Here is a 12,070-nt window from a genome sequence, read left to right as displayed (position 1 = left end):
TTACGAGTTCACTTGAAGCTAACAGACCATTTGTTGTTGTTGACATTCTTTTTGTTTCAAAACCACAGTTTGACAGCGAAAGTCAGCCGAGAGTGGCAAATAAACAGCGTGACGCAAACACGGCGTGCTTCACATTTGCGGAAACAGAGAGTCGATGTTCGTCTCTCGTTTCTTGACTGCAGGATAGTGGCGATAAGAAATATGTCTTTTAATACATTAATAAATGTGCAGACCGGGAGCGGTAAAACTTTCTTCTTCTATGTAATGTCGTTAACTTGAGGAGTTATTTGTGAGGGCTCCAAAGCAGAATCATCGTTTAATATTTAGATTAGGATTAAAGTAGGGCCCGCCAATTCGGGAAAAAAATGGCTGAATACAATTCTGATAAATGAGTTGATAAAAAGAAAATGACTTTTTATGCTTACATCAATAAAGATGTACATTTGAGTGTAAATTTCGATGAGGGAGGGGTGATGAAAAAATGGCCGATTTTAAAAGCGCCGATATCGTCCAATCAATCGGTGGTGCCCACGATTCACAACTCTAAGGTCAGAGTTCAAAAGCCAATTTGTGCATGGGATGAGGTTTCGAGAGTGAGGCCGACCCACCTTGTATCTCTGCTTTCTGCAGAAGCTGATGCAGGACTGAATGGTTTGCTTGTGGGACGTCTCGGTGGGCCCGGACAAAGTGGGCGGGTCGCCGCTGTCTCGGAAGCAGCCGAGGTTACCGGGCACTAGAAAAAAAAAAAAAAAGCAAAAGCCAGGATGACTATCATGTAGTACAATAATAAAAACATGGTCACATGATGAGCACAAGAAAACTGGTAAAGTAAAAAAAAAAAAATCAACAATTGAGCCATCCCTCCCCAATAAAAAATGTTTTCCCACATATTGCACATTTGATGTTCTCTACGCAAGAACCCGAGGTTAAAAGGCAACTGCGACCACTTTGGATTCCATTGGAAGTTACGACGTCCTGCAAAAAGACGGAGGGTGTCGACGGTTCGCTCGCTTGCTCGGAGAAAACAAGGTCACACTTTGTGTTTGGAAATTGCCATGTGACACTTGATTTCTTCTTATTTACATCTTGGTTCATCGCTCCCTCGCCCGAGTCGTAAACCAAGTCAAATACTTCAGCTTTGTAGCACAATGCAGGCCCAGCTTTTCCCAGCCCATTCATGTGTCTGTGAATCACGATGATGCTAATCACAATCTGTGTGTGTGTGTGTGTGTGTGTGTGTGTGTGTGTGTGTGTGTGTGTGTGTGTGTGTGTGTGTGTGTGTGTGTGTGTGTGTGTGTGTGTGTGTGTGTGTGAGATGGCAGAGAGCTAATGCAGCTCTTTTGCAGCTTCTTTATCTGCCAAGGGATTACGGCACAGAAAAGACGGGAGATAAACACCTGGATGGGACCCGAGCAGACTCCCCGGTGCAAAAAATGCTCACGCAGATTAAAACTGGTGGCAGAAAGATTATTATTATTTTTTTTTTTTGCATTTGGCTGCTTCAGTCAGGCAGAGAGCGACAGAGTCGGTCAGTCAATTATTTAGTCAGTGAGTTTGAAAGGTAGTCGGCTAGTTACTCGGTCACTAAACTTCGAGTTTAGTGTTTGGTATGGCCAGCTAGTTAGTCTGACTGACAATTCCCCACCAAGCTAGCAATCGACTGACCATAATGAATGCTAAAACCAAGTTGATGGTGACTTTTGGAAGTTTTAGTGTTGAAAGCAATGTAAAGGCTGGAAAAAAGCTGGCAATGTAAGAAGCATTTTAAATCCCCATTAACATTTTTGATTTTTAATATTAGCCGTAGATAACTTTTTTTTTCCCCCCATGCGTATTTGGAAGATTGAAATGTGATTTCAAAATCACCAGAAAGGCTAAGGATATTTATATTGTAAACAGCCTGACTTTTATTCCCAATTGGAGAATTTGAATCATTTTCAAACTGTATTTTGTAACAGTGATCTTTTAAAAGTGGCTTTCCCGGAAAGTTATTTTACATCTATGATATAGTCAAAATCATATTTGAAGATAGAAAACTATTCGATGATGTCTCTGGTTAACCGCATTTTAATGCCTTTATGCCTGTAAATGAACCCCCCCCCCCCCCCCCCCCCCCCCGACTCGGTCCTACATCGGCGATTCTGGACAATGAGGGTGTTATTATCGCCGAGCAGAAAGAACCGAGTGTTCGCTGCAAAATATGTACGAGGGATATAAATCTGTCACATGGCAACACTGGAGAAAGCGCATTATTTGTTTGGAAGAAATCAAGGCAAATCACATGTGTGTGCTCAAAGTGGGGGAAAAAAAATCTCACCAGCAATTAAGAAGTTAAGATACTACTTAGCATGACAATTTTTTGCTTGACAATCGCAACATGTTTTTGTGGTTCCGTTAAATAATAGAGCTCACTATCTGACCCATTGAAGGAGAAAACTCACATTTTCTATTGTGATATCTTTTTTTAATGACGCCAGTCCTGGAACTTTTGTGACACATCGTGTATCGTTTTGTATCAATAAGTCACGTTTCGAAAATGCCAAATTAGTTTTAGTCGAGTGAGTCCCAAATACTAACGTGTGTGTGTGTGTGTGTGTGGTATTAAAAAGATTAACAGCAAGCAGATCAATGATCCAGCCGGCGAGGCCGGAGAGCGTGACCAACCGTCTAATTAAAAGAAAGAATGGGAGCATTAAATGAATAATTAAAAAACAATGCAGATGAGAGTGACCTCGCCCTCACATCTTAACAAACTAAACCCGAAGGAGCCCACATGAGGTCCAAAGGCGACAAAGTAAAGATTAGAAGAAACTCTTCGGACGGTATATTGCTCAGTCCACACGTGAGGGTTTTTGTTTGAACAACTTAATGACCAAATGTTGAAAATGGATTCCTTCCTTTATGAAGCAAATGAATCAAAGAAAACCACCACAACACACCCATCAATCAATCAATAAATCAATCCTCACATACTTAATAAAAATGTAAATAAAACGCATCATATCGATTCTAATGATTAAATGTTTTATTAATGTGTGCTACACGCTAGCTCGTCGAGTATCTGATCGACCAATCAGAGGACGCAAACACGCTGATGTCATCGGCGCTCTGGCTCAGTGAGGACAAAAATTGAAAAGTGACCGGCAATAAAATCCAAGTGGCATTGGCCTGTATTGATCCTGAAGGCAGACTAAATTGACATGGCAACACAAACATCTCAAAACTTGAGCCGATCTGATCTCAGACGCTGGTGAAAAGTTAACTTCCCCGATTAGATCGACCAAGCAGCGGATCAATATTGCGCTTTGGGGTTTCATTCATCCATCCCAAAGACAAGCCCCCTAAACAAAGCCCATCCACTTGTTGGCAAACATTCTGGCCGGCCCTGTAATCGATACCTTTAATTCCCTAATGGCGCCCGGCTAAATTAACCGCGGCCTCGTCGAGAAGGCGGCCGAGGATTTTCAATCTCGTCCACGTCCTGGAGCTCTTTTCTGTGACAAGCTCTTACTTTTCAAAGTTCAAAAGCCTCTCTGCCTCTCTAGGCAGGTATTTCCACCCCGGGGGATCGCAAAGGGAGGTCAGATAACAATGACAAAATGACAAGCCCTCGCTTTTTTTTTTTTTTACTGGTTTGTCTGGACTGTCATCTTTGGCGTGACAATTTCATTCATGGTTTCTTGATTAAAAACGAATGGCCACCGGTAGACAAAAGCAGCGCATGTGAAATTTTGCTCTTCATTAAAGAGCTTGAAGAAGCTTCATGCTAACAACGGAATGGATTGGTGTCTCCGTGTTTAAGCAAACGTTGGCACGACACATGGAGACAAAAAAAACAACAACATATTATTGCAATCAAATATTTTTTTTTACTCAAATTAGCTTCATAGATGACTTTCACTGCGAGTCTAAAAGTGTGTGTCAAATTACAGGAAGAAACTCTCGGGATGGCCAAAGCGCAGTGCCTGACCACAAGGCCGGGAGAGCATCCAACTTTGTAAAACAACAAGAAATAAATGCGGCAAGTTGAAAGCACCTTGAGGTCGGAGGGGGGCCAAGTGGGGCCGGGGGAAACCACACGAGGCCAGGCTGCGGTTCTCCCGTCTGGTTTTCCGCAGTCAGACCACATGTCCAACATGTTCCACTGGCTCATTTGGACTTTTCTCCTTTATGGCCGTGTTTCCCTTCCTGTTTTTCCCATCATCAAATCCTCACTGTTTTCCTCCGGCCCATGTTATTATTATTTGTTTAACACTACGCTATATTTTTTGCTAAATTTAGGGTGGATTTTTACATGTTGTGAGCCGGATCGGTCTGGAAATAGTACAACGTTTTATTGCACCTGCTCAGCGTGACTCAATGTAGCTACAAACATGAGCTCAGACAAAATAAAACACTCGCCACACCAAGCAAGGATGTCTAAAAAAAAAAAAAAAGAATCATCATCCCCATGTAGGAAATAAAGTCAAGGTTTTATGAACATTTTTACTTGTTTTACAATTGAAAAGTAAAGTCACCTCACCAGTGTCAAATATGTTTTTTTGTTGTTGTTATTAATTATTGATTAAGTGAATATATGAGTAAATTTCAATTATTAATTAAATATGGATTAATGCTAAAATTAAGCGAAAGAACTCCATTGTTGGGAAAAAATATTTAAAATGAAAATATACTAGTATTAGTCAAATGAATATTTGGTGAAAAATACATATAATTTGTAATGAATATAAAATTATATGAAAGTTTCAAGTGATACCAAAATTATTGGGGAAATTAAAACAAAAAGAATACAGGAAAAGAAAAAAAGAAAAACAGAAAGGGAAAGAAATAATTTAGAAAAACACCAAACTATTAAGAATAAACAGAACCCTTACAGTAAATGAAAAATCCACACATAAACACAGAAAATAATCAAAATATTTGAGCTATATTAGACAAAAAAAAATACACCAATAATAACAAAACTGAAATGTTTGTAAATCAATTGAAACTATGAGATAAAACACTAACACTAAAACCAAAACGTTTGAATTTGATTTGTGCACAGAAAAAGCATGAAAAAACAAAGATGAGGCAAAAGAATCAAAGGATGGAGCGGCCACAACGGTCGCAACACGCAACGTGTGCAATAAAACTTGTTGATTGATTGATTGATGTGATCACTCACATGCTACACTTAACACTTCATACTTGCTTCTTTGAATGCAATTGTTTTGTACTATTTACAGCCTACAACCGTTTTCCATTCAAATTGTAATTATAACCTTCCTACTGTGACATAAACCCAGCACACCCTGTAATTGTGCTGTAACACTGGAGCAAAAAAAAACAGACGCACCAAATATGATCCAGCGCATCTCTTCCAGGGCTTTCATGTCTGCCTTCATTTATCACCCGCCGCGAGTTAGCGCAGATGTTGCGCAGTTTCAAAGTGCCATTTAACCGCTTTATAAATCAGACTTAATGAAAGCAATAGCTCAGCACCGCATACTTTCTTCACTTTGCCTCGTAAAATATGACTCCAAACACCCAAGTTTATGGCTTCGAGGTGCGCCACCCGTTCAAATGGACGCAAATAGTCATTCTGGTTAAGGGCCCCATATTGTTCATTCCAATTGGGAAAAGCAGCTACTGCGAGGTGCAACTTCTCGTACAGTTTGAGGGTCGGTACCCATTCCCGAGAAGCCTTTATCTGAGCTCGTGTCGTCATTTCATTTTCACGAGCTCATTAGAACACTTCAAAATGAACTGAGAAAATGGCCGGCATTCAGGGAGAGTCGTAAAAGCCACGATTGGGTCGTAAATTTTAAATTAGGACAAATGTCGGTGGCATAAGGCCACGTCGAGTGTTGACAGCGCGGGTTTTAGAGAGAGCGCGTGCACGCTCGTGCGACCGTCGGCATTTTTTGTCAGCACAACCGGTTTGTCCCGCTTTGAAAGACAAGCGCTTTGACTTGCACAATGATTTTTGTTTGTTTGTTTCTCGGCATCGGTTCGATTGAACTGACACCGGCAGAATACGGTTCTGAAGCTCGTTGAGATTAAATCCATCAATTTGAACTTGACTCCATCCTGGAATTATTGTCCAACAAATGTTACGCATGGTTTCTTCTGCATATTGTCGGAGACCTTGACTTGAATGCATGGCAAACTCAAAAGTAGAAATATCTCATGATGACATTTAAACCGTTTCATTGATCAATGTTAGCACTTGACTCCAAATGCCGCCTGCGCCACCTTTTTGACGCTCCCGTTAAGCTAAACTGCAATCTACACGGTCACGCTGGCTTTCCAAACTTCTTATGACCCGCCCAGTAATGTGCGGTAAGGGCACGGCGTTCTCCGAAGACACGACGTCCACAGAGAAAACAAAAGCCACTGTTGCGTTCTTTCTGCGTTGCACTAGAAATCACTCCCTGGTTGACAATTAAATAAATATCCGCTCACAATTACAAACGGGGTGTAACTGCAATGTGACCATACCTGTCTTTGGAGAAAGGAACATCAAGTGACGCATTTTTGGGCATGTGTCTCGACTGTCGAGAGATACACAAGACAACAGGAAGCGTACGTGATGTCTTTTTTTTTTTTAGGCATGAGAAAACAGCGTCGTTTGGGGTGAATTGAAGACCGGCCTTACATAGTAGACCGTGAGAATTTCCTTGCCCTATGACCTTTCCAAAAAAGTGGTACAGAAGTCTCGTCAGAAAGTGAAAGCATCCGTGAGAGCAGAAAGTGGAACCATGTGAAACGTTGAGACCTGACCAGGGGATATGACCTGGGACCTTCCTTCAGCTCAAATACAAATCACAAAGTATGCTATGAGTACAGTAAGGCTGAGAATTCAACTGTAATCTAACAGTTAGTACCATTGTCTTCTCCAAAAGATGACATTTTCCATGAGTGACAGTAAGGACGAGGGCCTAGAAATGAGCCGTGTGGAACTCCGGGGTGCGTAAATCACAGGCAAATTCTGGTGAAATCCTAATAAATTTGTCCGTATATTTTCCACGAAAGCGGCATAGAATTAATAGTCGGGAAGAATGAGCCATGTGGGATAAGTCGGGTCACTCACTCTGGCAAGTTGGAATGTCACAGTAGCGCCAGTAAATCCCGTCTTCGTGGTCTGCAATGTAGCACCATGGCTGGACGTCCCCGTCGGGGTTCCTGTGGAAAAATGACATTCTATTCAAATCCAAACGGTGTGGTTGTATTGCAATGCTAGCTTTTTAAGACAGTGGCTATGCTTTCAAAGCTTTCAGGTCAAGGTTTTAAGACTGTTAGGTTTCTAAATCCAGGTTCAAATTAGGGTTTGAATTTGTTTCACATTGGTGCTCGCAGCATCTCAGGGGCGCTATGAATGATATCCCCTTTCGGTCTTTGTCACAGAACAGAAAAATATGACAACCTAGGCAGAAAGTCTTATAGAAAGCCGATATTTCATTGTTGCATGCTGGTGAGAGGTAAAACGCTTCACATTGACTCTCTCACCTTTACAAATGTGAATTACAACCATAAAAACGTAAAAATGCTCATTTCCTGTTTTCTTTGTAGAAGATGATCACACTGTGTAGATTCTTAATTAGCGCAAATATTAGTTTTCCTCATATTGCTCAGAGATAACTGCATGCGCTCGTTAACAATAGTCTGATATTATGAAAAAATATTTGCTGGGAAAAAGAATAACAATGGTTTGTAAATACTAGTAGAAAACAGAATTCTGAAATAAAATATTTACAAATATTAAAATAATATTTATACATACATATTATACAACAAATATTAGCGGACCTTAGTTTAACATGGTCCTGACGTGATATTTTCTGCAACCAAACTGTCCTCAATTTGGCATTAATAAGAATCAGCGAGGAAATTGCCGAATCTGCGGCGAGCTGCCGATTTGCAGGGAAGAATGAAGATGTCCATTCTACTCGGACGTGGAATGTAAAAACGCTGGCTAATGTGAGTGCAAGTGTCACCGCCATGCGCCGCATGCGCGTCCTCCTCGTAAATCTCGTAAGTCAGCACCGCTTCAAAGATTGGCTGTGTAAGGACTTCACAAGTGGAACTGGGGGAAAAAAAGCTTTTGGAGGCTTTGGGGGAAGGATATTTTGTTTCCTTACGGCCTGCTGGAAAGCAGGGCCAAGCCACCCTTCCGGAGTAAAAAGGATAAAGTTGCATAATGCCGCTGAGTTTCAAATTAGGGCGAGAAATTCAAAAGTCAGGTTTCAATTTAATGTTAGGGTTTCAAATGAGGGTCAAGGATTGAAAGTGGGGTTTTAAGCCAAGGTCAGAGCTTCTGTTTCTGGTTCAAATTTTGGATTTGGTTTTCAAGTTGGTTTTCTTGCGAATAGTTTGAAAAGCGCCGTCTGGAGGACACAAATGTTGCTAACTAGCAGATGCAAAGACGGAATCAGCAAAAATGAGTCCTGAATGAAGTTCTGGTGATGGCCATCATCAATTATGTCTTTGCTCAAATGAGGAAAAATCAAACCAAAATCAAACCCAAAAAGAAAGAAATTAATTAATTAATAAATAAATAAATAAAGAGGAGATGATTCATTTGAGTCCAACCTCGATGATCATCACAACCTTTTAAATTGCTTTTAAAGTGACTGTCGCCCAGATTTGAAGGAGAGCACCGTACCCCAAATGAAACACCGACCTGCAATAGTTGTGGCTGCCCAGGCCGCCCTCGCCGTTGGGGTACTTGAGCGTGTTGTAGGGGTGCTGGAAGGTTTCGTTCCAGAAGAGGCAGGGCTTTCCCCCGTACAAACTGGTCTGCTTCTGGAAGCCCCTGTAGTCCTCCCCGTTGGCCGTGTAACACTCTGGAAGGAAAGGAATCAAATCACGTGCAATCAAAACCTTGATTAGAACTTATAGCAGTATTCCACCTGAGGAAAAAATTAGATTTAAATATTTGCAAATTGTACAATCACGCATGGATATGAATGAATCCTTTTTTTTTTTTTATTCAAATCAACTATTTGGCACCTTATGTGGAATGGTCTTGAGCACAAAAGTTGCTGCTGGGAGGAGGCATGTACAGTATGTAAAACACATGTGGTGTTTTTTTTTTTAGGACAATCTGGCCCTATTAAAATGTTTGAACGTATTGGGAGTGATGGCAGAAAGCACAGTTGGAATAATAATGCTAGTCTTCGCCGCCGGCTGCTTTCTTTGCGGTGCTTGCCAAACGTGTTAAAGCCAAAAGGAAAAAAAAAAAACTAAAAAGCTGAGCGCAGTATTGTTTCAATTAACATCAAGGCACGGCTCCAGTTTCCAGGAAGTGTATGACAACCATATGGGCCGAGGGATGCGTTTATTTCCCTGGAAAAACAAGAGCCAGTTCAAACAAACAAAAAGCAGGCCATCCTCACGGGATGCTTTTAGGGATTCTGTCATTACCAATTTATATTTGAACTCCAGACATTCCTCGCCGTGCGGCTCCTGCTGTCCACTGGCTTTGTCGTGCGCTGGGATCCGCGAGGCATAGCTGAACACTCAATCTGCTCTGATTGTGTGGTGATTCCTTCACAGCACATTTCAAGATGACGGAAGCTGCAGCCCCATCAAAGCTAGCGCTGCTATTGAGTGTTTGGCGGCGGCAGCGGCGACGAAAAACCCCGGCGGTGAGTCACCAGCAGCCAGAAACAATCAGTGCCCCGGGATAACATCGGGCGGAAGACTGCAGCTCGCGTCTTTTTCCAAAAGGACCGTTTGTGCTTGTGGTGGGGAAGTGGCGAAAATATTGGGATACCCGACACTAGTGAAGCTAACCGCGATTGTTCTCTCTCAGCCATGCAGACGTACGACGACTGTCTCCTTGTCATTGTAACGGACCACGGAACATTCTAGTCCGCCGACAGCAGACAAGCGAGTCAAGAGTTTTCTGTCATGACAGCGTCAACGTATGATGGGTTTGGTAATCGTCAGCGCCGAATAGTAAAGTCAAACTCTTCGTATCTTCGCACGGGTGAGAATGTGGTCCACTCCTCAAGATAACAGCCATCATGCCCGACAGAAATAAGCAGAACTCCGCCAAAGAATCCACATGGCGTTGGGTCGCGGCCTTAGCCGAACCCGAGAGAAAGATCAAGGCCGGTTATTGGCCCTGTTATTACATCGCTTGGGATTTGTGGCTGGTGACTTCCACATAGCCACTTGAAATAAGATCTGAGCAAAAAAGAACCTGTTAGGCTTTGGGGTCACATGATGATGGCAGAAACAAACAAATAAAAACACAAAAACACGGGGTTGCCTGGTCACATATAAGACCGAGCGTAGCCGTTTGTCATGTTAGCGAGCGGGGGGGGGATGAAACGCGCGGCTAATTACAGGCCGTGGCTTCCTCGCTGGCACTAAGAGCTTCCTTCCAACTTTATTATATGCTCACAGCCTCGGTGGACTAAAAACGACACAATTATAGTTCAAAGGTAACACGAGATTAGGCATTGATTTGGCCGAGCCGTTTGCACGGAAACGCAAGCGGGATAGTCGGACAGTGACCGTCGCTTTCAAGGCGATGGGAAACTGCGGAATTTTTTTCTTTCTTCCACGCAATCCCGCCTTTCTTACGGATCTGAAGTAGCCTTTTCCAAGTGGGGGCAAAAGACCCTTCTTTCGTAACATTTCTTGGAAAACAATACCGATTACCAAGCTTTCAATTCACGAAGGAAACCCTCATATCAAGCAGACCAAAACAATTTAGTCGCCGTTATTATGAAACGCATCTGTAGCATTTCCCACCGCGGCCGCCATCCTGGTAGCCATTACGGTTGTGACGCTCATTAATGTCAGCACTCGAGAAAAAAAAGCTCTACCAAGGATCAGGCCAGATGTGGCGCTTTGCGGCGGTCGCGAAATGGGGGACGGGTGGTTGCGCCGCTGCCTTGAAAACTTGGATCATGTTTTTGCGAGAGACTCGTGCCCGAAAAGACACAGGATGTCTGCCATTTTGGTTTGAAGTTGACTTTTTTGAGGTCATTTGATATCAATTTTGGGAGAGCCCTGAAATCCTGACCAAATTTTTCATTTTGTCTCTTATGAGTAGAATTTGTCTTGAGAGATTTTGCCTGGCTTCTCCCAAAAACCGAACGATGTATGCCAACACATGGACGGATGGACAGGAATTTAAATTGTCTATACTCCGTGGACGTAAGGTGTGATAGCCAAGTTTGATTCGGCGCGATAAAAGAAGCTAATAAGTCAAAGGCACAAGGTCAGAGCTTGAGCAAACGTTGCATGGAGGCTGTCGGCATTTATTATTAATTATTTATTATTTTTAACATTTTAGTTTTTATAATGATGTATTATTTGATTGTTTATTAGTTTAAATCTATCTATCTATTCCATCCATCCATCCATCCATCCATCCATCCATCCATCCATCCATCCATCCATCCATCTAATTACACGTCAGCGCAGAGGCAATGGTGGTCCTCACCTTGCTCGCCTCTCTCGCCGTCTCTCGTATTTTATTCGCCGCACCCTGGAGCAAAAGGGGGTCAGTGAGAGTGCAAATTAAAGGGGGAGGGAACAGATGCCGCTGACCGGCTAATTTTTCGGTCAATGACTCCTCAAAAGGATTTTATAGTCCCTCGTTGCTTTTAATGCCTTTGTCATAAGCTTGCATCCCCCCCCCCCCTCCAGATAACTGGACCATAAACCAGGACCTCATTCAAGCCCGAAATAGCCTGGGCGAGAGCGGCACCGCACTTGCTGTACGAATTCCTCACCGCACAAGCTCCCGGCTTTAGCCACAGGACTCCTCGGCAAAAGTGGCAGGGCAGCAACCTATAAAAACGAATCCCCTGTTATTTCGCCGGCTAATGGAATTAATCTAATCTGCCCGAGCTATATCTGGAACTAATCTAAACACTCTGCCAAAAACGTTTGTGTTTGAAGTTCCTTGTCAAACCTAGCAATCAAAAAAAAAAAAGGACATCGACATACGGAAGCACCTCTTGTGACCGGACGGGAACGGAACGAGCCGGAACCCTTTGCATCTTTTCAATTGGAAAACGTTCAGGCACCGACCGACAGGCCGTAGAATCTGACGATGACGTAC

General features: G+C 42.6%; 1 protein-coding gene across 1 annotated transcript in view; it reads right to left on the bottom strand.

Annotated features, from left to right (window-relative positions):
- The window catches only part of kremen1 (kringle containing transmembrane protein 1), a 33,201-nt gene that overhangs the window by 5,980 nt on the left and 15,151 nt on the right, over positions 1 to 12,070 (bottom strand). Inside the window, exons 3-5 of the mRNA XM_085910719.1 lie at positions 8,666 to 8,828; positions 7,076 to 7,167; positions 609 to 733 (exon numbers count right to left, since the gene is read on the bottom strand). Of these exons, the coding sequence (XP_085766845.1) occupies positions 609 to 733; positions 7,076 to 7,167; positions 8,666 to 8,828 (380 nt within the window). The remainder of the gene's footprint in view (positions 1 to 608; positions 734 to 7,075; positions 7,168 to 8,665; positions 8,829 to 12,070) is intronic.

Source organism: Syngnathus leptorhynchus, chromosome 4 (genome assembly GCF_054491065.1).
Source record: "Syngnathus leptorhynchus isolate UIUO chromosome 4, UIUO_Slep, whole genome shotgun sequence".
Classification (NCBI taxonomy): Eukaryota; Metazoa; Chordata; class Actinopteri; order Syngnathiformes; family Syngnathidae; genus Syngnathus; species Syngnathus leptorhynchus.
This window is presented reverse-complemented; position numbering and strand designations above follow the sequence as displayed.